Below are 26,215 nucleotides of genomic sequence, written 5' to 3'. Positions count from 1 at the left end.
CCCGGAAGCGGAAGTGCGCGGCGGCCGCTCCGCTTTTCTGGGTGATGTCGCCAAACCGGCGCCGACCGAGACCCTCTGGGCGGGCGGGGCTGACGGCGCGGCCTGCCCGTGAGTCCCTGCGCGGCCGCTCTGGGGGAGAGGCCGCTGTTACTGCTGCCGGCTGTTCCGCGCTGATAGGGGCTGGGTGGAGGCGGTGGGGAAGGGGCCGCTGACCGCTTGCCGGCCTCGGTCCCGGCGGCGCCGATTACCCGGGTGCGGGCAGTGGGTTGTAGGAGGTGGGAGAGACAGGGCCTTTCTCCTGGAAAGGAGCGCGGCACCCCGCCCGGGGGCCTTGGGGGCCTCGGGGGCCTCGACTCCCGCTCGCAGCGCTTGGTTCCGCGTTCCGGGCCTGTCATCCCCGCGGGGGCCGCCTCTGCCGCGGGAGGCCCCCGGGCAGCAAATGGCCGGGGGGGCGGGGTGGTATCCAGGAGGAGCTTCTGTGCCCCCCTCTCTTTCTGCCGGCCACTTACTCTCGGACTTAAGCCCCTGGTTTTGGCCGCTCATCAGAGGGAGGACAGCGTTATAGATGAGCTTTTGGTTGGAGCTGCTCTGACTGCTCCTGCCTTCTTGTTCGTTGTTTTTCTGCTAGCTCTTCATAGCAGAATTCTTAGTTAGATGTTCTTGTAGCCATCTTTGTCCTAGTGTCGACCTTTGTTACCCCTCAGTTTGTGTTTGGCTCTTTAGGTTGTTTCTCTTTCTAGATAACGTATATACTTCGTAATTCATGTTTCAGAATCACTGCTTGTGGATGCTATCTTTTCAAAATTGTTATGAACTTGTGAAAAGGGGTAAATAGGAGGTGTGTATGTGGCAAACTGAAGGCACTTATGTGAGTACGTTTGTGCTAGCTTAACTTGCTAGTATAGTCTAGTAGTTACAATGAAAACATAGTAGCCTAGGTGTTATGTGCTGGCAATTGAAAAGTATGTTGTGGCAAATTTGAGCATTAATCTAGTACCCAGTGTCATCTCAGCCTTTTTTTTTAAAAAAAAAAAAAAAAGTCATGTGGCAGAGTTCATTCTGTAAGTTCGTGGGGCTACCATTCAAATTTTTTACTTTTCTGGCTTTTTTGTAAAACCTGTTTGGGTGAAGGGATTTTGTGCTGAAGTCATCTTTGTGCTGCTTCAGAATTCACTGAACTGCAAGGGCTGTATGATTTGGGGGGAGGGGGGATGTTTTCATTGGTTTGTTTGTAAGGGTTTTTTTGCATTTAGGGTTTTTGGGTTTTTTTGGGGTTGTGGTGGTTTGAGAGGTTATGTATTTTCTTTTGCTTTAGGTTTCTTTTTTTTGGAGTATGACCCAGGGCTAGACCAAAATCTCTGAAGGAATACATTATACCCTGCTACAAATTTGCTTTTTGTTTAGATAGAGAAATAATAATTTTCAGAAAGACTAAGGTCCTTTCTATGCTTGGGAATTTGTTTTCAGCATTTTCAAAACACAGGATCACAAGCTAGTTGGACCAATTTAATAGAGAAGGTGTTTTCATCTTGCGCTATTGGAAAAGGCTTGTCTTACTGCAAGTATTTGCATTGCCTTTTTGCATACAGATAGCAAAACAGAAAGAGGGAGCGGTTGAATTGGAAATCTGTTTTTCTGTTTTCTGCTAGCTGTAATTGCACTGCAGTCTTGTGAAAAGTCTGGCTCCACAGGAATTACTGTTAGTGAACAGCTGGTGACTTGGTTTGATTCTTCTTCCTTTAAAGCACCTGGAAGACTCCAGTGAGAATTGGAGTGGAACACCTTAGCAGAGGAAACGAGTTGTTGTTTCCATTCCATGGATCCCTTGGGTGCTCCTTCCCAATTTGTGGATGTTGAGAGCCTACCAGGCTGGACTGATGCCTGTGAGGCCAAGCAGCTGGACTCTCACCAAAATGCTGTTGAAAAAGCTCAAGCTGATGTTAGATCACCGTTTCCATACAGGAAAGACATCAATGCAAAGATAATCTTATGGTAAGTTCCATGTGGTTCTGGTGTGTTTGTCATCACTTCTCCATTTACTGCAGAAGCTGGTTGCCTCATATAATGATCACTGCTGTAGAATAAAGCCTTTAAAACCTCTTCTTTTGAATCAAACATTACAGATCTGGGAAGAAAGTAATCTTTTTGTTCACTGTAAATCTGCAGGTCTGAGACTTTGCTGCACTATAGGTTATAACTTGTATGTCCAAAGGCATTCCTTGATACAGCAGACTGGAGCTGTGCTTCCTCCTGTCATACTGTATGCTTAATATCAAAATGTGATTGGGCTCTTTTAAAAATTGGATCAAAAATATATGTGCTGTCTACTGGCTTTTTTTCTTTCTTTGCTGGCTTTATTCTGCTTTCACTTTTCTGGTTTGGATCAGTATTTCTTTCTTTCGTGTGGTTCTGTGGCTTGCTTTGGGCTCTTCCCATGCCCCCTCCCTTCTGTGTTCTGCCTCTATGATTTTCTACCGAAATCTATTGATAAAGTACAGTGTGCTGAGGTGAACTTACTCCATCACTTTTTCTTTCCTGTAACTCAGATACTTGAACCTGCTCTCTAGATGAGTAACTCTTTGTTAATCAATGTGAAGAGAGAAGGATTTCTCAGGGACACAGATTCAGGGATCAGCCTGAACCTCTTTCTGGTTAATACATGCAGGAAATGGGACTGTACATGGATTTTCTGAACCTGATTAAGTAAAGAAAGAGAGAAGTAAAAGGTTAAACATCTCTTATGACTTGGGCTTGGGGGTAATAAATGTGTGCAATTTCAACTGTTATTTGAATCTCTCCCCGTGCGTGGGAATCTTTACTTCCCTTCCTGTGCTCTTTGATTCCAAAATCTCTAATGGCTGCTGCTGTGACAAAAGGCAGGTCAGAGTTCTGCTACTCCATTGTCTCTTACGTATCTCTGCTTTGTTTATCTTCTGCATGTCTGATTCTTGAACAGCAGAATGAACATGATCAAATTGCGGGTTCACAATTTTTGGAACAAAACCAATGAAAACTTGTCTAGCTGCAGTGTCACTCTAGATCCTCAGCGGTCTGAGAAAGAGCAGTAGCAGTAAGGTGCTCTGGATAGTGTGTATGCAAACCAAAAAAAGTACATTGAAAAAATTGTTGAAGTTTTGAAAGTAATATACCACAAGGACTATCCTCTTATCTCCAAGAGAGAATACATGTTTTTTTGGAACACATTCCACTCCATCATTTTAGCATGCTGCTTTGCATGTTCTGCTAGTTAAACAGCTCTACGTACAACTACAACACTGTCTTTTCTACATACATCACTAAGTTACTGTTGAGGCTGGAAGTTTTTAAGAAAATGACAGGTTGCATGTGATCTTTCCTCATCAGTTAGAGGCAAAGGATGATTCTGCATGGTGAGCATGTCAGGGTGTGTGCTGTGCTGTGTGGGAACTGTTAATGCTTTTTCCTTTAACTTGGCATTTCTTTGCTTGTCAGCACTTATTTGAGAATATCCTGCTTAATCTTACATTTAGCCTGCAACAGACTGTTTCCTTGTTTCCTCAGGAAAGGAGACGTAGCGTTATTGAACTGCACAGCCATAGTAAATACCAGTAATGAGTCTCTCACTGATAAGAATCCAGTATCTGAAAGTATATTCATGCACGCTGGGCCTGACCTGAGGGATGAACTCCAGAAGCTCAAAGGTAGGTGGCTGGAGATGTTTTTATCCTATTGAAATCTGTCCTTGCATAGTACAGAGCATCAGGATTTGGGCATAAACTAAAATCAAGGCATAGCGCTTTTTTTGGCCCCCCCAATATCTGGTGTTAATGTGAAATAAATGGAGGAAATGCATGCCAAGCTAGTCTCTTCTCCTTCTGCCATTCAGGTAACAGATCATTGAAAGTCTGTGGCAGGTATTCGAGTTGCTGAGCCCTTACTTTGTGGTACAATAATTCCCATTGTTATCTGAAGCCACTTAGAGTAGTTAGCTCATCAGAGCTTTTACTCAAGGGGCCAGTCTTCTTACATTTTCAGAGTTTGCACTTACCTTGTTCAGTGTGTATACACTGTGGAAGACAGGAACTGAAGTCCACCATTGCAGGAATTAAGTGGGTTCTAATACCCACTTTGTGTATCCTCTTTCAGGCTATTAATATACACACACAGTCTTTCAGGAAACTGTCAATAATAGATGAGTTGATAAAAGACTGCATGTCTAAATAAAGCCTTAGTGACTACTTAAATTGTTGAGTTATTTGCCTCTTCTGCACAACAAAAGGCTTTCTAATGAAGTTACAAGACCATCCCTAATGGAAGGCTATTCTGGAAATGGATGAGATTTGCTTTACCTAGATTCTTTATTGACAGGGTTTATGGCTGATTTGTATTTAAATAAATTTACATGCATTTAAATAAATTTACAAATGCTCAGCTTTATTTCCAGTCCTTGTTAGATGAAGACTTTCCTTATTTTGTGTGTGAGGAACAAAGAGTTTATAGTTATCTGAGGTATACAGCAGTCTAATATAGTTTGCACTTAAGAATTCACATTTCTAGTAACTATGGTACTGAGCTGAATTTTGAGACTCAAACGGTCCTTGAGTAGTACTGCTCACTTTCTTGGGTAACAGCTCTATCTCCTTATGTAGTAACAAAACAGAAAAGCCATAATATTTCTTATATGAACTCTCAGTAGCTTAAACTACAACTGAATACACATCCTCTTGTTTTTATAAAATCATATTTTGCTGATTCAGCTTGCTTTCTGTGAGTAACCTGGAGGTAAAACAGGAGGGAGAGTAACCATTTCATAGGGGAGGGAAAAGTCAATGTGTCCTTCAGGTAGAAACAACTGTTAAAACACAGCAGATGTTACAGAATGGTTAGGACCCTGCTATGTACACCAGAACTCTTCTAAAATAAACTCGTTTGTGGGCTGTGGGGTGGGAAGAGAGGGACAACATCTTGAGGAGTCCTAAAATTTGAGATCTGTCAGCTCTGTAGGGAGTTATTTGTAAAAGTTGGGCTTAGCTTCTTAAATTCCCATTTATCATGCTGAGTTATGTAGCTTTGCATCCTCACTGCTGTGATGACACTGATGTCTTCTCTCTGTAATGCATTCTGCAGGTTCACGACTCCCTATACGTGACAGTTTCCTTTTAATGTTGTGTCAAGAGCTTTTCAGAAATCAGTTCTTCTGTGACACTCTACTGCATGTTGCGTGGGGAAGGGAAGAGAGGCTGTGTTACAGCTTTGGCTTTTGTGCACCCTTATTGTGTTTGTAGCAGAAGTGGAAGGGAGCTTAGTTAAGAAATTAGTTTATGATTTTTTTTTTTGTCACCTCTGCCTCCTTTTTGCACTCTTTCCCATTTAACTTTCAACCTTCTTCATAGGAGAATGTTCTTGGGAAGAAGTGAAAATGTATGGTCTTTGCTCTAAAGCAGTAAAATGGGTGCAGTGGTGACTTTTAGTTAGTTTTCTCCTGCTTTATTCCTACTGCTTGGTATATATTCCATAGACTCCCAAGAGGAATCATGATCTTAAAGCATGTGACGTGCTGACCTTTCAAAGGCCTGTACTTTCGTTAAGATCTCAGCTAACTTGTGCGTTTCTGGGAACAGAGTGTAGTTTTGATTAACACAGAAATACTACAGCTGAGGGTCCAGGCTTGCAGATGAAGTGCTATTGATATATGCTGGCCTATCAACACATACTTATTGCAGTCTAATAAAGACCTTCTGTAACAGCAATGCATAGTAGTCTTCCAAATCCAGTAAGACTTTTTATTTACTGCATACTTCATATGGAGGATTCAGACTTTCCATTTTAAACTTGGAGAGAAGCTGTTCTAATGTTTGAAATCTCATCTGATAAAAAAAATATCTTGACTTTGTTCCCAGTTTTGCTACAGGCCTTGACCTGTGCAGCTCACTCAGCTAGCTCACCTCACAGTCTATCTTAAAACAGGAATAATATTTGCTGCTCCATTTTAGTTTTATAAATCTTGTAGTGATCTCCAGACAGAAGGCATTGGGAAGTACTGAGTGTGATGTAAGTGTAGTTAGAGATTATTGATGCTACATCTGGTTGCCTGAATTTTTTAGCTGCCCTACTGAATTCACAACTATACCACAGTCAAGCTTGCTTTGTTCTTTTTCACAAGACAGTTTTTCCTATAGGCCTTTACTTGCTCTTTTCAAGTTGCATGACTTGGATGGACCACAAAGGAAGAATAGTAACTTGATGTCTGATATACTGTTTTGATTTTAGCTTCTACTTTTTCCATATTGTGCTTATTTAGTTTCTCTCTTCAGCTGAGGTGCCTTAGAGGATGTGCAGTACTTCAGAGGAGCATGCTCAGTTCTAGTGTGCTGTTATGTTACTTCTCATTAGCCCAGAAGAAACAAGGTGGAGGCCTATAGAAGCTAATGATGTGATTTATTGGATAAAAAAAATTTACAAGATGTTGGCTTAAAGGCAACGTCTTGCTGCCATTAAAAAGACGTGCTCAAAGTTTTGAGTGAAACAGATTCTCAACCTGGGATGACTCTTGACATCAAATGTGCTTTCATGAATGCTGATAGCCTGCCTGAGCACCACGAGGAGCAGAGTGGAGTGGGAGAGGTGAACGCTCCTATTCAGTGGGCAGCTTTGTGACTGACTGAAGCCAGGCTACTGCAGTGCTGCTGCCAGGAGGGTGGTTGCACCACCTTGTTCAGGCCTTGTTTCTTTTTGTGGGCACTAGCAACCTATAAGATCAGGTTGAAAGCTAATCCAGTGAAAATATTAGTTTTCAGCCAGATCAGAAAGCTGAAGTGCAGCTGTACAAGCAGAAGGAAGAAGGTGAAAAATACTTGTCTTTGAGGGCAGGGAAAGACTAGAAGTACTTCTTCCGCTGTCCAGAACTGGAGTGGACTAGATTTGGGTGAAGAAGGGGAGAGTTAGCAGACTTTTCTTCCAGGTGCCAAAGAAAAAACAGACTTCAAACATGGTAGCTGTTCCTGGATTTTTCATTATCAAAAATGTGTGGACTGAAGGGAATAGAGAGGATGTCATCAAGGGTACTGACAAACTGATTTCCCTTGGAAAAATTACAGGAATTAAGTATGAGTAACTTGCAGGGAATAGCCAAAGAGCAGTCAAAACCAAAGAGATAAATAAGTAAAGTATGCTAGCATGCAGTAAATGTATGTATGTACATACATGTGTACATCCAGAGTATGTAACTGGAGGGTGCTGTGAATGGAACAATGAAATGTGTTGCTTAAACTTTCTTGCCTTAAGACTAGACATCTAGTCTATCAAGAAAGTATGATCTCCATGGGAATTATGTCTTCTGGACATGAAGAAACTTGCAAAACAAAGCAAGCTACCTTGTTCTGGGAGCATAGATGAAACAAGTGCTTGATCTATTCATTTTTAATAGCTTTGCCAACAGCTGGTGGGTTTGATCAAGGAGACTTGTAGTCCTTTTATCCAAAAAGCAATCTCCCCAAACCAGGTTGTTAAATTCAGAAGGACTTTTTATTGTTGGCTGTGTAGCATATTTGTGCATCGGTTCTTTGCTAAATCATTTCTCCCTTTGGCTCTGTATGTAGCATAGTAAGCACTGCAATTAAGACAGCACTTGTAGAAATTCTTGGTTTGTCCTTATATGCCTAGTTTTAAAATTGAGAGGAATGAGCACAGCTCACACCTCAACCTAAGTGATACTAAGCAGCTGTTACGAGATAGAATGCTGTCCTTAATATCTGATGTCTAAAATACTGACTTCTATGTATGGAGTTGTCTGACTCTGGAGGAAGTCAAGGGCTTGAATACTTCTAGCTTTCTTATCATGACATTGGCTTTTATCCTCGTGTTTATTTTTTTCAGGGTGCAGGACGGGCGAGGCTAAACTCACCAAAGGTTTTAATTTGGCTGCACGTTTCATCATTCACACAGTGGGACCCAAATACAAAACCCGGTATCGCACAGCAGCCGAGAGTTCTCTGTACAGCTGTTACCGCAATGTCCTGCAGCTCGCAAAGTAAGCACACGACAGCTTACACAAGGGTTTGCTACCCATGGCACATACTCGGGTCTGTGCAGAGGCCAAATGGCTGTGAATATCTTCTCATGTATACTGGATTTGGTTAAGGACGTGAGCACATCAGTGGCTTCATGGTATACTTCATGCCTTTCCTTATCTGTGTTGCAGTGTAGATAAAATGCGCGGAGAGATCTGAGCTGGTTCAAGTCCTGAAACAGCGTAGCTAGAGCTGTGCAGCGTTCAGGTACTCTGAGGACAAGCAGCATTAATAATTGCATTGGGTTCTGTGCTGTGAAAAGCTTTAAACGAGCTTGCTTTCAAGCAGCAACTTCATGTGTCTCTGCAGCCACATGGACATACCCACAGGCAGACCTGGCTGCTCTATCAGTTCACGTGTTTGGCCTCTCTGCCTTTGCACAACAGCCATCTCAAATTCTGTGCCGGGGTGCAAGGTTATTTCTAAACCCACAGCTGCTGTGGATGGGTTTGTAGTTTTTCCTCTTTCATCTGTGGTATTTTCTACTTCCTCTTAGCTAACAGGTTTTTTTCTTTCTATTTTTCTGTGTTCTTTTCTGTATTCTGCTGTTCTCTTATGATGGCTGTTGTAATTGTAGCAGTCATAAGAAATACCTGAACAAGAGCAATGTCAGAAAATATACTTTATTAGGGTAGGAATGTCAGAAAATATACTATATTAGGGTTGGAAAGATCAGTTCTTCCAAGGCTGGACTGTGCGTTACAGTGCAATAGTAACTTTTTCATAATCACAATTACAGCTAAGGTTTCTAGTATGTGCCACTTTTGTTCTGCCTCAGAAGCAATAAGCAAAGTCAGGCCTGGATTGAATCATATTAAAAACAATTTAAAAATTCTAATAATTCTGCTTACTGAATTATGAATGCCTTTCAGTCAATCTGTTCTCTAGAGTAACTTTTGGTACTTGTGAAATTGTCCACCAACTCTGAGCTTGCTCAGACTCCTCTGATGACTGTTGGAATGCCTCCACTTTACTTTTCTAAAAATGTGGCTCTCTGGAAACATCTCACTGATCTTAAAGTATGTATCACTCCACGTCAATGATTGTGTAATCATACCTAGGATTGAGTAAGCCACCTCAGTCTGTGTCCAGACCTCTAACAAAACGGGTGATAGATTAGGTGGAGGAACAGGAGAATGTTTGCAATAAAGAGCACCTTATTTTCCCCTCCTTCTCCTCACTGTCAGTCCTATACAGGAAAGAAAGTATTTTGGAAAGGATTGCAGGGAGCTTGAGGGAAGAACTTCTTCATTCGGGATATGAGAAGCTGCAGGAACAGCATAGCTGAGGTAGAAGGAGAAATCTGAGAACAAACACAAGAGGAAACTGTGGAATCATTAATGGTTCCCTCCTTCTCTGCTTAAAGCTGGTATGCAAACATCTTGCCAGGAAAGAATCCTTCTGAAAAAACCTGAAAGAGGGTTGCTGCCGCGTAGAGGCAGGAAAAGAAGTACTGGTGTTATCTACTGTACTGACAGACATCTGTTCTCATCTGACCACCTATTCATTTGTTCCTCTTTTTCTGAATTTCAGGGAACAGGCAATGTGCTCTGTAGGATTTTGTGTCATTAACTCTCTGAAAAGATGCTACCCCTTGGAAGATGCAACCCACATAGCACTGCGTAAGTTTGTTGGAAAGTGACATAAACTGGATGTATTCACCAGATCACTTACCTCTGACAGACTGCTGTTGATATGAGGAAATAATTTTTTAGGGGGCTGTAGTTTGTTAGAGGCTGTAAAAAGGCAAGGCCTTTCATGGTTGATCAGGAAATGGAGGATAAAAACAAATGATCCTTTCTCTGTTGGGAGGTCATCAGTAAATATCCATGGGAATCTGCGCTGGAACTTGCAGTCTTCAGTAAATTAATAACCTGGAAAAGAGGCTGAACAGTGAGGTGAGAGAGTTTGCTGGTAGTAGAAAATTGTTCAGAATAGCAAAGATAGTCCTTACTGTTGAATAGCTGTAGATGGACCTTAAGCAAGTGATACTTGTGAAATTATCTACCTACTCTGAGCTTGCTCAAATTCTTCTGCCATTCTGCCATTTTAGTATCATCAGCATATCGCATAGAAAAGTGATATTCTTCCCCCATTGATCCACCCCTATATGCTTGTGCCTTCACATGCAAAATGATGGGCTAATCCTAGGGAGCAAAATCACAAGTTTTATAATAGTTCCATGAAAACAACAGCTCACTGGGGTTCAAAACAGCAAGCTGGGTAAGAGACAAGAAAATTAAGAATGTTATCCTATAAATCTGTGTTTTGTCCATCTTTTAAAGCTGCACATTCAAAAAGAATATAGTAGAACTAGAAGTTGAGGAAGCCAATAAGAATAGGGAAAGTCAAGAAATAGCTAAGTAAGCTAAAATCTTTTTCAAACTGGAATACGCTAAACTTGAAGGGAGTGTGGTAGATGTCTGTAAACTCATGACTGGCATGGAAATGGTGAATAGGAATCAGCTGTTCACTGTCTCCCAAAATAAGAACCTTCAAACAATGCCAGTATGAATTGGGTTCAGAACAAACACGGAGAAGTTGTTTGTATGTTATAACACTATTTGTTATATGAAACTTCTTACCAAAAAACATTGTAGATGCTAAAAGTTTTCAAACTTGTTTGCATTCAAGATGAAACTATATTAAAGAAAAAAATGAAGGCTACTAAAAACAAATCAGAAAACTTCCTAGGCTGAAAATACTTAAAGAATAGAAAAGTGCTCAGAGAAGAATATTATATACTTGCCTGGTTCTTACATTTCCCTTTTCTCTTTTGACTTTTTCTATTGGCCTGTCCCTGTCTGCTTTCTACCGCCACCACCCAGTCCCTGGACCTTCCTGCATGGTGCTCCTGCACGATAGGAAAGTTGTTGCAAAGGGAAGGTGTGGTTTTTCCTCTTGCTGTGCAAGCTGACTAGAGAAATCTTTCTTGCCCTCTTGTTTAGCAGAGGTGCTGACACAGGAGAAACAGATTAGTTCATTGTTTTCTCTGCTATCTGCCTGTTGAGTGAGACATCTGAAAACATCTGCTCACATAAGTTCAGAAAACTGTTTGCTGTGGAGTTGCACAACTGCATTTGTCCCATAAAGTAGTGTTGCAGATCAACCCAATTACGTGTGAATTTCTGCACAGGAAGTATTTGAAAATAGATTTTTTTTTTCTCTGCTGTTTCTTGAACTCATGCTAATGTATTCTCTGTGGAGTAAACTTCTTTCCTTTTATTGCTCTCTTCTGTTGTCTCTGTAGGCCTATATGCTACTTGATAAAATATTGCTAGACCAACCTATTTGTTTGGACACTTTCTCTCTTGGCAGCCTGATAGGGATAGGAAAGCTCTTGAAAATCCTGACGTGCCAAGATTATTGCAGCTCAAGGACATCATTTGTACCAGCATATGTCTGACTGGGAACTTGATTACAAAACAATATTTTCCATCAGCTGCAAATGCCTGGAAACTTGACTGTGTCCCCGGATCATGCTAAAGCTTTGGGGGAGTCCAAAAAAAAGTAATAGAGGAAAAAGTCTCTCATGATTTACAAACATAATTTTTATATGCCTTTTTGGCATAGCTGACCCCAGAGGTTTTGTGTGGCTGACTCTGTCTTGTACCAGCTTCTGCTGTAGCTTGCTTATCATCTTGCTTTCCTGATAACTTAGGGCACAATGACTTGTTCCAGGAATGTCTGTTTTGGCAGTTTGCACAAGACTCTATAAAGGAAGGATGTGGCTTGATTTTTGCAGGGCTACAGAATCACATTCTGGAGACTGAGGAATACCTAGTAAGCTAAAATCAGAGAGAGACTTTCTCTCTTTGTATCCATCTCAAGTGAACAGCAGGAGAGAGTGGAGATGAAACTTCCAATATGGCCAAAGACCCATTTGGTGTGTTAAACTACCATTTAACCCACACTTGCATACAGCCTATGGAGCTATTTGGTATGAGGAGAGAGATGTGTGTCTCTATTCTGTGCTCACTTGTAGTTGTGCGTGTGAATTTCTCCTCCTGTTTTGCTAACTGCATTTAATCTTCCTTGCAGGCACAGTTAGAAGGTTCCTGGAGATTCATGGAGAGACTCTGGAGAAGGTGGTGTTTGCAGTCTCCGAGCTTGAAGAGGTATCTCCTTGATATTCATTCCACCAAAATTCATGAGCATGTTTGATTTTCTCTGCAGCAGTATTAACTCCTGCACTGTAGAGCTGGATTTGGATTTCCCCTTCAAATCACATAGACTTTTGGTCCCACAGCATCCTTCTCTCTCCTACTAGCATGGAATCTTTTCCAGTGCTGTTTATGCAGTCGCTGTGGACATGTTCAGGATCTGTGCCCTCCTGGCTTCCCTGTTTGAGCCATGAACAAGAGGCAGTACTAGCGGTTAGAGCATGCAGTTGTGCTGGATGGTATCTGCCAGCCAGAAAGGAAATTCCTCATACAAGATTTCCTCCTTAGACAATACTGCTTCCCTTGTGCTTTCAAAGGGTCGGTTTAGCATGCCCACAGATCACCTGCAAATGTCTTAAACGTTGCTTGCTGGCTTGTTGAAATAAGCTTGACATTTAATGATCTGTGTTCAGTTTGAATATTGACTTCTCTTGTATATGGGTCTTGCTAATGGCAGTTCCTGGGCAGAACACCCACACTGTTTTTAGGTTCTGTGGCATCTGGATGAGGAAAATAACTGACTCGGGGGTTCTAAAACTGCTAATGAGTTGGAGAAGTATGAAGCATTAACTGTTCAGTAGAGATTTTCACTATTTTCCTCCATGTGGGGAGGGTTTCTCTTGGCTGGTTGTTGCTTTTTCTTTTTTCCCAGTCAGGTCACTAAAGGTGATCTGTGTAGAGGTGCATTTTAATATAAGCAGCCTTTGCTGAATCTGTCATCCATGCCTATTGTAACTTTATTACAAAGCTAAAGTATCTGCAATCTACCTGAGTTCATGCAGGTTAAAGCAGAGTCCTCTCAAGGTCATTTGCCAGCATGGCCAAAAAAAAGTTAACTTTTATCAAGGTTATCTGCCTTTATTGCCAGGTAGCAGCCCAAAATAAGTCATTGAGGGAAGTGGTACTTTGCCTCCAAACCACCAAGAAGGTTCCTGCTACAAGGGCAGGTCTTACTTAACTGAAAAGCAAGGATGCGTGATAGACCCTTCACGCATTTTTCTTATTTGTAGGCCACTTACCAGAAGTTGCTGCCTCTGTATTTTCCAAGATCGTTGGAAGAAGAGATACAATCCTTGCCTTACCTCCCTGCAGATATTGGCAATGCGGAAGGGGAGCCTGTAGTACCAGAGCGGCAGATCAGGATTACTGAAAAGCCAGGTGTTCCAGATGGTGAGTTCTTAACTGGACTTGGGAATAAGTATATCTCTGTGAAAGTCGATGCAAAAACAAAAAAGGCACATGGGAAAGCAGAGAGGTGTTTTCCTACCCCACCTCACCTAAGGCAGGCTTAATGAAGACAGTTGGCAAGCTGCCTCATTGGCTTCAGGTGTTTTCACAGCAGTAACTTCTGCTTTCTGCCTGGTTGCATAGAGTGGTGTGGTTAGAGGATGTGGTAGAGGTGTTCTGTCTTTTACTTTCTTGCAGGGAGAAGTGGGGTAGTTCATTCCCTTTGCAAATTTTCTCCCTAAGTGATTAGGACCTTTGCAGGTGTTTTGCAGAATGTTGTGCAGCCCCTACCTTAAAAAGACATTATTGTTAACGGTCTATCTTATATATTAGTGAAGTGTCCCTTACATATTTAGCAAATGTTGTATCATGGTAGGTTTCTGTTGATACAACAGGTACATCAAGTAGATGCTCAGTGAAAACGAGCAGAAACTCCCTAAAAGATAGAACTAGATCAGCCCAGAGATCAGTGTTTGGGAAATGGCTGTCTAAGCTCAGTGAGAGAAGTCTGTCTGTAAAGGGGTTGCCTAGATATCACAGTTAAGGAGGTGATACCTATGGCAAAACTAATATATAAGTGGGCACAGCTGGCACGTTCTGCCTTATTTAGCAGTGCTGTGAAAGTTTTGCACTCCTTCAGGTGAAGCCTTAAACCATCAACAGCAGATAACTTGGAATGGGTTTCAAAGGTTTTTGACTTTTGCAGGGCCAGCTGGGATAGGGCTGAATATGCAGTGAGGGTGCAGACAACTTAATTTTCCTGCTCACAGTTTTGTTACGTGATGCCCTGTCAAAACTGCTGATTAGAGCAGTATTTGCAGCTGCAGCTGATCAGTGTGAGGCATTCAACCCCTCACTAATAATTTGTGAAATTACTGGGTTTGTGTATGTAGGAGCAAATGGTTGTAGCGGAATCCTGCACTTCAGTCCCATTGCTACTATAGCTTGTCACACTAAGGCTGGGAAACTCAGTTCCCATCCACATTGCCCAGAGAGGTAGTGCTAGAAGCCTTAGCAATGTTCCCTGGTAACATCAGGTTCAGTGGAGCATTCTGGTATTGTGACCAGCCAGCAAACCTGTGCTCTTGTATTTCATCACACAGTCATGTTGTAAACAATGCTATAAAAATATTTAAACTCAGTTTACCACCAGCTCTACAGCATCTGTTCAGGCACTGTCAATGATATGAAAAGTGACCCCTTCCTACAGTACATCTTCTAAACTGAATAAAGCAGCAGCATCTGTCCCTCTGCTTACTTATTTTCCCCCCCGTGACTGTAAAGCCCAAGTCCTTCTCTCCAGACCTTGCTTTTTGAGAGAGTTAACTGCTATCCCTTTGTTACAAGGTGATGACTAGGACTTGCCCACTTAGTTTCCAGGCAAACCAACATCTTAAGGGAGTCTGTAGTTATCAATTCCATGCCATAATCTGTCAGTGGTACTGGTGAGATATCAGAGCCATGTCATGGTACATGGTACTTGTTTAGTCTGGAGAATAGGAGGCTGAGGGGAGACCTCATCGCCCTCTACAACTCCCTGAAAGGAGGGTGCAGAGAGGGGGGATGAGTCTCTTGAACCAAGGAACAAGCGACAAGAGGGAATGGCCTCAAGCTGCGCCAGGGCAGGGTCAGACTGGCTCTTAGGAAGTATTTCTTTGCAGAAGGGGTTGTTGGGCGTTGGAATGGGCTGCCCAGGGCAGGGGTGGAGTCCCCATCCCTGGAGGGGTTGAAGAGTCGGGTTGACCCAGCGCTGAGGGATCTGGTGGAGTTGAGAACAGTCAGTGTGAGGTTAATGGTTGGACTGGATGGTCTTCAAGGTCTTTTCCAACCTAGATGATTCTGTGGTAGTCTTTTGTGTTAGTCTGTAGCATTGACGACTGGGTTGGCTCACTGAGGTGTACAGCAATTCAGCAGCAGCATTGCTGTCTTGAGCACAGCTTGAACGTTTCACATGACCTTTGTTTCTACTGCAGATGCTTCAGATGAAGAGGGTCTGGAGGCAGATTTGTCTTTCATTGGTTCCCATGCTTTTGCCCGCATGGAGGGAGACGTTGATAAACAGAGACGCCTCATCCTTCAGGGACAGTTGTCAGAGGCAGCGCTGCAAAAACAGCATCAGAGGAAGTGAGAATTTCCTTGTCTGTGTGAATGTTTTGTGTTAGCTGTTCAGAGGACCAACCATTGTGATTATTTCTGTTATCTGTAAAGTCTAATCTTCTGGCAAGGAAATACACATAAAGCCTGGTTCCCCCTGGATCGCTGTGGTAACCTCTTTGCCTGAAGGGAGAAGGGGCAGGAGGAGGAAGAGGGAAGTTGGTGATGAACCCACCAGCATACCCAGTGCCTTATCTTTCTGCCGCAAGATGTCACTGTTTTGTCACTGCTTTTTTGTGGTAGGGTCACCTGCTTTCAGTACTGCCCACTCGTGAGGCTCTGGGCAGATAGCAAAACGTTTTTCTTCTGTCTTTCAAAGCAGAAAGACAAATGCTGAGACTTTTTTCTTCACCCTCCCTGTCCCTGGAGTCTTCTTGCAGCACGTTGCTTGGCTTGGTTTGTCAGATGAGGCACTGAGTTGTTCACCATGCAAAGGTGGGGGGGGGGAAATCCATAGGTGACATTGCTGCATAGTTGTGTTTGACTTCTAGACTTTTTAAATGGTTTTTTTCCTATTTTTTTTAAACACTGACGCTGAGGTATTTGAATGGAAGAAAACTCAGATCTTTTCAGCCCCATGCAATGCCACTATAGTTACTAGTTGGTGCATGTTCATTGCCCTAGTGAAGATCACTAGGTATGTAACTGAGACACTCAAATCTCTATTTTATTTTTTTTTTTCCGCCAACACTTCTTTCATTAACAGCTTGATACTTGCTCCATAGGTCAGAAAACCACAACATTAGAGAGCGGGCTCAGTCAGAGCTTGTCTTGTCCTTCCCTTCCCATATACCTCTTCAGGCTTCTAGTGCTAATCTAAAAGGGGATTAGATCTGACCAGGTGTTTTTAACTTTCTAGTTATAATCGCTGGCTGTGTCAAGCAAGAGCTGAGGACCTCTCTGATATTGCTTCTCTTAAAGCCTTGTACCAGACAGGTAAGTTCAGAGTACCAATGACTGATGTATATTGTCTTAAAGTAAAAATACAAAATAAAAGTACAATATTTGATTTGGATGTGAGTGGACAGTGAGTCGTGTTATTAAGCCTGGCCAAGAACTAGGCAACATCTCTGCAGTAAAGCAGGAATTCTCTCAATTGACTTTGAAAGACTGTGTGGTAAAATCCCAAACTGCTCTGCTTTAATAATCTGAGGATACATGCGTATCCTGAATTATCTGTAGTTTTAGATGTAAATCAGTACTGTTAAATTAAGCCAATGCATAAGGTGCTCTGTATGAGATAATTCAGAGCAAAAGAAGAACTATCTCCACCCTTTTGTTACAAAGAAATGAATGTTGCTTTCAGATGATTAGTGTAGACGATAAGCAGTTACCAAAGCAAATTTTAATACAGCTTTCCTGAACAAAATGGATTGCTTTATTTCCCTCAGGTTAGATGTGTGTTGCCCTCCTCTGTATGTGTCTCCTCACACTGATGGCCAAGCACCACGGGCAGCACATCGTGCAACCTCGAGTTTGGTAGAGTGGAAGATTAGGGAGAGAACAACCCAGTGGAGAGTTGGGTGGAAGGTAATATCTGTGAGATCCTTGCAGCCGGGGAAGCACAGATGAGGAACCTGTGCTCTTCAGTTCACTTTTACTCTCTAGGTAGCATCATACTCAGCCATAAAAACTTGCTGTAGTCCCAGTGGCTTATTGCTGCTTTGCACCATGATAGGCAAGTGGTTGAGCTCTCGAAAGCATAGCGGTATTTCTGCAGAGAAAGTCTGTTCAGCGCTTGGCTGATATCTTTGGCCTCCTGAAAATCCGGATACTTACCTTCATCTTTGTGCAAATACCAAGACTGTGTGATACCTTCTTCTCAGTAGCTAGAATTTGGAATTCTGTTGTTTGCCTTAGACCAGGTGCTGTGAGCTGAGGTCCCTAAGGCGTGCTCTGGGAATCTGTGCGTTGGATTTCAGAGTTTCATTTCTAGGAAGAAGCTTGTTTTGGTGGTAGAATTGCAAGTGAAGGGTGTTTTTGTTGTTTTGAGTTTTTTTTAAATAAAACACCATGTTATTACTTGATATTTAGGAAACATGGAGTACACATGCAACATAAAATTGCAGTCCTTAAGGCTTAAGTTTCTCAAATGCGATGCACCCTTTTTGGGATCAGAATAGGTACTGGTATAGTGAGAACAGTAACTCTGAGTGTATTTCCTCTGTCATTAAGATGGAAACCAGGTGCGCTGCAAAAATTCTGAGCTGTGGCTGGTTCTGCCTGGTTTGAAAGAGACCAACTCCAAAACATGGCATGACTGAGAGAAGTTGAGAGACTTTTTTTTTTTTTTCTTTTGTAGGTGTAGATAACTGTGGCCGCACAGTGATGGTGGTGGTTGGAAGGAATATCCCTGTAACATTGATAGACATGGAAAAGGTAAGGCTTTGTAAAACTAGAGTTGTGTAGGTTGAATATGAATGTTCAGGATGTAAGAGTCTGATTATAAGGGTAATTCAGTCTTAATACCATTATCTGTAGAAGACTTAAAAGAGATTAAATAGAAACTATTTTTATAGGCAGATAAAAACTTCCCTTATAAAGCTTTATGTGTGTTGAGGTGGCTTTTTTCAAGGAGGAACTAGACTATTTTTACAAAAACAGGCCTAACATGGACTCCTTTTTCTTCCCAAGAAGAGAGAGTTTTGCCCTGCTTCTACAACTGCCAAGACATGAAGAGTGAAGTGTAAAGAGTCAAATTATTTATTTTTTCATGGAAACAGCAAGAATTAATCTCTTGTCTGTGAGGTCAGCTAGACAAAAAAGACACATAAATTATTGCAATCAAGTTGAAGACGTGGAATGTGCACTTTGCTTTTGTAGCTGAAACATAATGCCGCCCAGTCTCATGATTCCTGATTTGTGAATGAATTAAAGGAAGTCTGTTAAGATGTAATGCAACTGTGAAAGAGTTCTTTGCAAATATAAACTTCATTTCTTTCCGTCTCAGGCTCTTCTGTATTTCATCCATGTCATGGATCATATTGCAGTGAAAGAATATGTGCTGGTGTACTTCCATACGCTCACAAATGATTACAATCAACTAGACTCTAATTTCTTGAAGAAACTCTATGATGTTGTTGATGCCAAGTGAGTGTCAATAGGAGAAGAATCCCTTTTGGTCTTCCTCTGTGCTAAAGTGTTTGTCGTTCCCTGTATCTGCTTTCCCATTTATTTGTGAGGAGTGTTTCTGGGACAAAGACATAAATAAATAACAAAGGCAAGAGGAAGGAAAATGTGTTATCTTTTCTTCTCAAAACCATCTATTAAACCAGGAAGTTCTGCCCTCTGCAGTCTCCCTTCTGGAGCTGTTAGAGAGGCATACTTAGTGTATTGTTTGTCTGTATCCAGAGGTGGAGCTTCTGGAGCCTGGCTTAGTTAAAACTATGTTGCTAATTATGAAGGGGGAGGCTTGGGTAACACTGGCAGTCATAATTTGTCCGTAACTTTCACTGTTCACATAAAAGACTGCAGGCTATGATGTCTTTACCTGAAAAATAATCATTCTGGGGTTTTGTTTTGTTTTGTTTTTCCCCTTTACATATACTTTTCTGGTATCTGGGCTTATATTAGATCTAACGTAAAATTACATCATGGACACTTAAGCAAAATGATCTATGTTTTGACAGTTGGGTTGTGTAAGTGATCTTAGTCACTTCTTAGGATTTTTTTTCCTTTCTCTAAACCAGGTACAAGAGGAACTTGAAGGCACTGTATTTTGTTCACCCAACATTTCGTTCAAAGGTGAGATAAATAGTACAAAAGAAAAGTGTATTTGGGTGTTGGCAGAGCAGCATGTAAGGCTGTAGTATGAGTAATGTATAGGTATATAGAAGACTTCCAAAATCAGGCAGTATCTTCTGGATCATCGACGGTCAGCACTTGAAATTCATCCCCATCTTTGATCTAGCTGTAGTCTTCCAACCTTAGTGATAAGCTGAACCCCAGTGCGGTGCAGCTGCCTGTGCCCTGTTTTGTCTGTGCTCTTAACAGAGAGAGGTGGAAGCTTTGAATCTTGTTTCTTTCCAAGGGAAACATTTTGTCCTTTTTCCTGCTGTGTGGTTGGCAGTGTGATGGACCATGACCCAAAACTCTGGGAATTCTTTTTCTGTGTAGTTCATTTCCTGGATGTTTCAGCTTTTCTTTCCCCACAAGAGGTATTGCATGTGTGCTGCATATCACTGAAGAGCTGCCCTGGTTAAGGGCTGAGGGCAGTGTGTTAAGCAGCAATAAGATCAGTCAGGATTATGGAGTGTAGAGTAGCAAAGAAAGATGGGAAGAATGCCTTTGACAGAGCACAGAAAAATCCTGTAAAGCCTTCAGATGAAAAACTGAACTCGTCAAGCAGTAAGATATCCTTGGCAATGATTTTTTTTGGGCAACAGAAGATGGAGCTCGCTCCCTTCTGTACATCATACACACTACTCATATTGCAGCAGTACGAGTACTTCAGATGAACTAAGTGTCAGCAGCGGCCCTTACTAAAATTTTTGTGTGTCCTATTAAAACAGAAATGTGATCCTCCATGTTCACATCAGATTAACCTCTGTGTTTATTCTACTTTTTGCTGACATTGATCAAATTTGAGAAAATTATACGCCTGGAAAAAAACATCTGAAACATCTGTTTACACATGTTCAGCAAGAATTTCTTTGCTGAATTTCCCAAGACTCCTTTCTTTGCGTGTGCACAGCTGGACTCTATGAGACTTAGAGCTTCCTTGGTTTTGCGTAGATGAGATTGAGGCTTCCCAACAGCATACCTTCCAGTTTCTGTCAGGATATTAACTATTCCCACAGGGTACAGACCTGAGGTCTGAGTGCTAGAATTACAGCTTCCAGCTCTGATGCTCCTGAAGACGTAGCAGCTGGCATAGAACATTACTAAGGTCAAAAAGTTGAGTGGAAAAGTTGAAGCTAGGAAGTACTAGTGTTTCAGATTCTCAGCAGGGCTTTCTTCCCCTACTCTCTTCTCAGAGATTTTGGTCGAGAGGGTTTTTTTGATGGAGGAGAACTTGTGTTCACCAGTCTATTGCCATGTTCTCTGTCCCTTTGGGAACTGCAGTGAGACTCGACAGATCTGTGGGACAAGCAGATAGTTGATGGGAAGCAGGGAGTGTGAGAGACGTTGAGTTCTCTAACTTGCTGGAAAGGGAACTGGTTTGTATCCTATTCTAGCAGCACAGCTGGAGGCAAAAGAGGATGTGTGTCCATGTCTTTCTGCCAAGCCTTTTCTCTAACTGCAAGGCAAGTGGGATTGCTGCTGGCTGTTGCAGAGACTATGAGCTTATGAAACATGATGGGGAACATGGAGCAGAAAGTTGTGGTGGTGAAAGTAGTTGCTAAGAGGGAATGGTTTTTCTCTCCCCTCCTCTTTTGGCTGTTTCAGGGCTGTTGGTCCCCGTGGAAGATTGCTAGCTCAGAAGCCTCGAATATCTTCAAAAATGTCTGGCATATTCCTCTTCCTATTTGGAGCACTTGACTTTCCTCCCTAGAAGTAGTGGAAAATACCCCGTGTCTCAAGTGCAGGAGGAAGGCTTGTGTGTTCATGCAGCTTCCCAAACACATCACCCTTGTACCTATACCTCATTCTTCAATCTCTGATATAAATTGTCCATTTTACAGCAGTATTGGATCCTGGTACAGTGGATGGCTGCTATCTGTTAGAGTTGCTTTGCTTATTTCTGTGCTAAAAGCAGTCAGGAGGCTTTTCATCGTGTCTCTTGGAAACTCATGTGCTCCTAGAAAACAAGTATAGTTCTCAATGTGCCTTATGGTACCAAGTGTGATTCTTTGTTTGGTTTCTAGATACAAAACTGTTCTAAATTATGTACATTCTGAGGATAATTGCCTGTCTAGAATGCATGGGTTTTGGTACGCAGGGAAGAGTGTTCAGCAGTTACCCTAAAACACAGAGTAACTGAAGCAGGGTGTGTCACTACACAATCCATTTTTGTATGCTGATCCTGCCTTTATTCATGCTTTTATGTGAGCATTCTTGTGATCTGTGAAGGACTTGATTCTCTTGCTGCTGCTGAAATGTTCTTGTGATGAAATGGCAGCATAGGCAACAGCTGGTTTTTAGGCTGACGGCAGCTCTTGCTGTGTAAATGCTTTACCACCAGCCCTTAGATTAAGATGCCCTTGAAGTACTATCACAAGTTCCTTCATACTTTTTGCTTGTTACTGCTATAGCTGCTGATATATAAATAAAGGGCTCTTTGGGGCATTTTTGTGTGAATCCTCTCAGCTCCCCTCTTCTGAGAGCTCTCAAAATGAAGCTTTTTAGAGCTTGTGTTCTGGGTTGAAGCATCGGTAGCTGGATCTGAAACCATCTCACCCAGAGAAATTCTGGTTTGATAAATTTAGTAACTTGGCTGTGAATCAAGGATGTTTCAAAACTGAAACATACCTGAATACTCAAATGAGATACCCGTAATCATCATAATCATTGTATTTATCATGAACAATTTTTGTCTTGTTTTTCTGTAACAGTCATAAATGCAGTTTCTGGAGATCAGACGCCAATATAAAGGTTGTTGCAAATCACTTACAGCTTTTTCTACACAAGATCTTTCCAACTGTAATAAAATTTCCCAGACTTCAGTAAGTTTCTCGTCGGGGTATGACACAATGAAGAGATTGGTGACACACTTTATCTGTGTTGTGCTGGTTTTTTGAGGGCAAGACTTCTGATACTTTAACACTGTAATTTTCTAGCTTGGTAGAGTGACTGATAGCCTTTTATTTGGATTCAGAACTGCAGGACAAGATAAAGGAAGGAAAACTTCAGCAGATGACTGATTTTTCTTTTTTTTTTTTTTTTGACTGCTCTAATATAACTTACACTGCTTTCAGTGCATTAAGAGGGATTTGATTTAATTTAAAGCTCTATGTCCTCTTACCGCTAAGGAAACAGCTGCTCTTGTATTACTGTTTCTGTAACCTGTGATTATTGAGAATGGAGTTAATAGAAAAATTCTCTAGAAACATTTCTGCTCTCCTCTCTTTTTTTTCCTCTGTTGCTGGGTAAGATGTGTCAAACTGCAATGGCTTGTATACTGAGGGGGGCGGAGGTTGAAAATAGCGTTTTTCTGATATCATTTTTTGTGATGGCTGCAAAAATATCCCCTATTAGGCTTTTATACATTAAACATCCATAGCAATTATGTTTAATGATTGTCATGCATAATATGCCTTGGAATGCATGCTCCTTTGGTACAGGATTGAGAGGGTATTTTTTACTCATTAAACTGTCATCCAGTGTCACTCATAAGAGGTCTTGTTAGAAGAATATAGTAAATAATGGATGCCAGTAATCTGTCTCCATGCTTTCTGCTAATCCTGTCCTTAAAATAATGAACTGATCTTAAATGTTCTGTCCTGTTCTTTACATCCTTTTCTCTTTTTCATTGTTCTTTTCTCACGAAAATAGCTGTTTTGAGGAGGCAGCATAGTTATTCCAGGACAGTTTTTTAAGCATTGATGACAACTTTAAATGTTGTATTCAGACAGATCATTTTTATTGACCTAATGTTTTAGTTCATTTGAAACTCCCACTTTCCTCGAGGCTTTTCTTGTGGTATTGCCTCTTTTCTGTTAACTTACTGCAGTTAAAGTATAACTATCAAACAATCATAGAACAGTCAAGGTTGGAAGGGACCTTTATATGTCATCTGGTCCAGGCCCCCCTGTTTAAGCAGTGTCAGCAAGAGCTGGTTGCCCAGGACCATGTGAGTCGTCCCTAATATGAGCATTTGTAACCTCTAGAACATTTTTTTTATTTCACTTCAGTCTGCTTGGAAAAGACTAGATAAGAAATAAACAAAAAGTAATATAGTACTTAATTTCGGAGATGGTGGGCTGAGAAGCAAAAGCTTGTGCAGTCAATCTAAACAGGAATATTTAATAACTTGGAAAAGTATCAATGGTGTCTTACCGGCCTTTGCAAAACAAAAATTCCTTATCCTGTTTACATCCAAAAGAGACAGAGGTGTGAATATTTAAAGAAAAATTTTGTGGAATAAGTTGATAAGGCTTATTCTAATTCTATAGAATAAGTTGATAAGGCTTTGATAAGAAATGTGGTAAAACAGGAGGACACACTCACTCACCCAACCCGAAGCAGAGAGATTGCATTAGGACCTCTGAACAGCTGAAAGTCTCTCTTTCTCTCCTTCAAATTGCCTTTTCTCTGAAAATTTGGAGGCAAAGAGTTGAAAACGCTTCTGTCAGATACAGAGTCAAATAGGTCATTTTCTGAGCTGGCTAAACTGGAAGTGAAAATGTGCCACTATACTGATGTTTTTTTGAAGAAAAATAGCAGAATAGCTGTCACTCTTGTACAGTAGAAAGGGACCTTAAACTGGCAGATGGCGGGGAGTGACTGTGGAGTCAGAAACCACCAGCTTTAGAGCTCTCAAGATAGTGCTTGCTAGCAGTCAGTGGTGTGTACTTCCTGGCCTTGTTCTGTTACTGCTGTGATTTTGGTGTTTCAAGTTTAACTCAGGCTTGCTTAACTGTGGCATATTACATTGAACTCGAAGGGTTTGAAACGGCACTATCTTAATTTGGTTTTGCTGGGGTTTATTTTCAGGTCTCAGCGTGGTTTTTCACAACCTTTACAGTCTCAGGGCTAAAGGACAAAATCCACTATGTGGAAAGCCTTCAGCAGTTATTCACAGCCATACCCCCGGAACAGATTGATCTCCCCCCTTTCGTCCTCGAGTATGATGCCAGGGTAAGTGACTGCATGTGGCAAGCGCGAGTCTTGGCTCCTAAGTGGAGCTCTTGTCCTTCCCCCGTTCTGTTCTGCAAGAGTTTTAAAGGGGGTGACTTCCACATCTTAAGAATGGGGAGAAGAAAGGGAGGGTTCCTGCAGAATGTAGGTGTTTTTCTGAGTAACAATTTTCTTCAATTTTTTTTTTCTTCATCAGCCCAAGTAGAGGGATTGGCTAAGAAGCAGGCTCCTTTCCCAGTAGAGCAGTCTCCTGTGTGCATAAAAGGCAAACTGTTCAGCCAAGAACTGTAACGTAACACACTAAGAGCCTGTGGACAAGATAAAATTAATGTTGTATACCTGCTGTATACCTTACACTGACTGCAAAAAGAAATACTGTCTGTTTCATCTTCCCACGTATCAACAAGCGTGCAGGAAGGCGGGCGGGGAAGCAGTGGGGAAAAATGAGCTGTAGAAGGGTGACTTGCCTTTGTGTTGGTCCTTGCTTCTCTTCAATTCTCCATCCCAGGTCTTGCATTGGCCAAATCATTCCGAAGAGGGTGTGCTGTAACTACAAAGTAATAGCCAGAGCTGCGTGTCTGCGTAAGCAACTTTGTTTTGAGTGACTGGCTATGCTGGCACTTGTGGCTTCCTTGCGTCACAGCTTTGGCTTAATAGCAAAATTTCAACCTGCACTTTTTGCTTAAAACAGAGGCAAACCCAAGGCCTGTTTTTGCCTGACTACCAGCACAGTCCTCTCCTGGGTGAGTTGTGGCAGTCGCTGTACTCAGGGAAGACAAAGCCAGGAGAATCTGTTTATTTCCGCCTCTGTGTCATCATCCATTGCCCCAAGATGTACTGGAGAAGACTTTTGTTCGACTGCTTATTCTGTTCTCATTGCAGGAAAATGGGCCTTACTATTCTTCTTATCCTCCATCTCCTGACTTGTGATCTCCACTCCTGCGATGCTGCTGGTTTCCCATGGATCCAATGACCTGATGCCTGCCAAAACCTGTGCATTTGTCCATGTACAGAATTCAGAGAAAGGGTTTTCCTACCCCAGCTCTGGTATTTTTTTACTGATGAGATATTTTCAAGCACTCAAGCAATCAGAGAACTTTATGCCACTGTGAACCATACAACTATTTCAAATATATTTATCCAATGGAAAAGTTGATTTAAAGATCACTAGGTGCATTTTATTTTGGTTTTTTGGTTTTTTTTATTTGAAGTGGTTACATTTATTTCTGAACAGACTTTCTCTTTTCTGGGAAATCCATCAAAAGCACTTGATCATGTTTTTAACTATTACCATTTTCCAGCTCCATTTGTAATACCCATCTCTGACTGGTCTGTAAATATTGTGCAGTACCAGCCTGACACATTGCTCATCATATGGTCTCTGTGTTTCACATCTGATTACTTCGGTCTTGACTCAGCAAAACTATGTGGAATGGGAATGCCGTGTCTGCAGACTGAACGAAGCACTACAGCCAAGCCAAGATTACTGCAAGACTCAGTACCACAAATGCTAGGTGAGCTAGGAGCCTTGATAAAGTCCCTGTCAGTTTTCATTGGATGATGTGACATGTCAGGATGCCACTACCCTCCCAGTAAGAATAAAGTTGAAAAGCATTTGCGGTTTCTTTTCTCTAACTAGAGTTGTTTACCTTCTCCTTTGCCATGGCCAGATGTGTTTGTATGGTAAGTAAATGCCATCTGCCTGAAGTATGTACGGAGGGGAGGGGGAAGCGGTGACTCCAACCCCAACCTCTGGTGGCAGAGACTGTTTCTTAGAGATACCAGCGTCCCTCTTATTTGCTGTTACACTGATGCTCACTGAGTTTTGAGAGACATGATACATGTAAGAGCTCAGCCACAGTGCACTTCTGGAACTGGAGGTGA

The 26,215-nt window shown here is 41.8% G+C and overlaps 1 protein-coding gene across 6 annotated transcripts; it reads left to right on the top strand.

The window, feature by feature from the left end:
* Positions 1-7: 7 nt before the first annotated feature.
* GDAP2 (ganglioside induced differentiation associated protein 2) lies at positions 8-25,966 on the top strand. 6 transcript variants are annotated; one of them, XR_012626781.1, is made up of 14 exons: positions 8-108; positions 1,746-1,992; positions 3,541-3,680; positions 7,855-8,008; positions 9,582-9,670; positions 12,090-12,166; positions 13,222-13,381; positions 15,412-15,562; positions 16,452-16,528; positions 17,895-17,971; positions 18,543-18,682; positions 19,282-19,336; positions 22,087-22,197; positions 24,188-24,321. XR_012626781.1 is itself a non-coding variant. In XM_074853827.1 (14 exons), the coding sequence occupies exons 2-14, from the start codon at positions 1,817-1,819 to the stop codon at positions 25,259-25,261; spliced, it is 1,488 nt and encodes a 495-aa protein (XP_074709928.1). In that variant the 5' UTR covers positions 8-108; positions 1,746-1,816; the 3' UTR covers positions 25,262-25,966. The 6 variants fall into 6 exon arrangements, 5 of the variants coding, with proteins under 5 accessions (XP_074709928.1, XP_074709954.1, XP_074709961.1 ...); XM_074853827.1 differs by lacking the exon at positions 22,087-22,197 and adding an exon at positions 25,214-25,966 and having other exon boundaries at positions 24,188-24,331; XM_074853835.1 differs by lacking the exons at positions 8-108; positions 22,087-22,197 and adding exons at positions 147-252; positions 25,214-25,966 and having other exon boundaries at positions 24,188-24,331.
* Positions 25,967-26,215: the final 249 nt, after the last annotated feature.

The sequence above is a fragment of the Strix uralensis genome, chromosome 2 (assembly GCF_047716275.1).
Source record: "Strix uralensis isolate ZFMK-TIS-50842 chromosome 2, bStrUra1, whole genome shotgun sequence".
NCBI classification, from domain to species: domain Eukaryota; kingdom Metazoa; phylum Chordata; class Aves; order Strigiformes; family Strigidae; genus Strix; species Strix uralensis.
This window is presented reverse-complemented; position numbering and strand designations above follow the sequence as displayed.

Coding starts and splice junctions, on each gene's coding strand:
- GDAP2 (XM_074853827.1), top strand. CDS start 1,817: ATGGATCCCTTGGGTGCTCCTTCCCAATTTGTGGATGTTGAGAGCCTA. Junction 9,671..12,089: donor TGCAACCCACATAGCACTGC/GTAAGTTTGTTG, acceptor TCTTCCTTGCAG/GCACAGTTAGAAGGTTCCTG. Junction 15,563..16,451: donor CAAAAACAGCATCAGAGGAA/GTGAGAATTTCC, acceptor TTAACTTTCTAG/TTATAATCGCTGGCTGTGTC.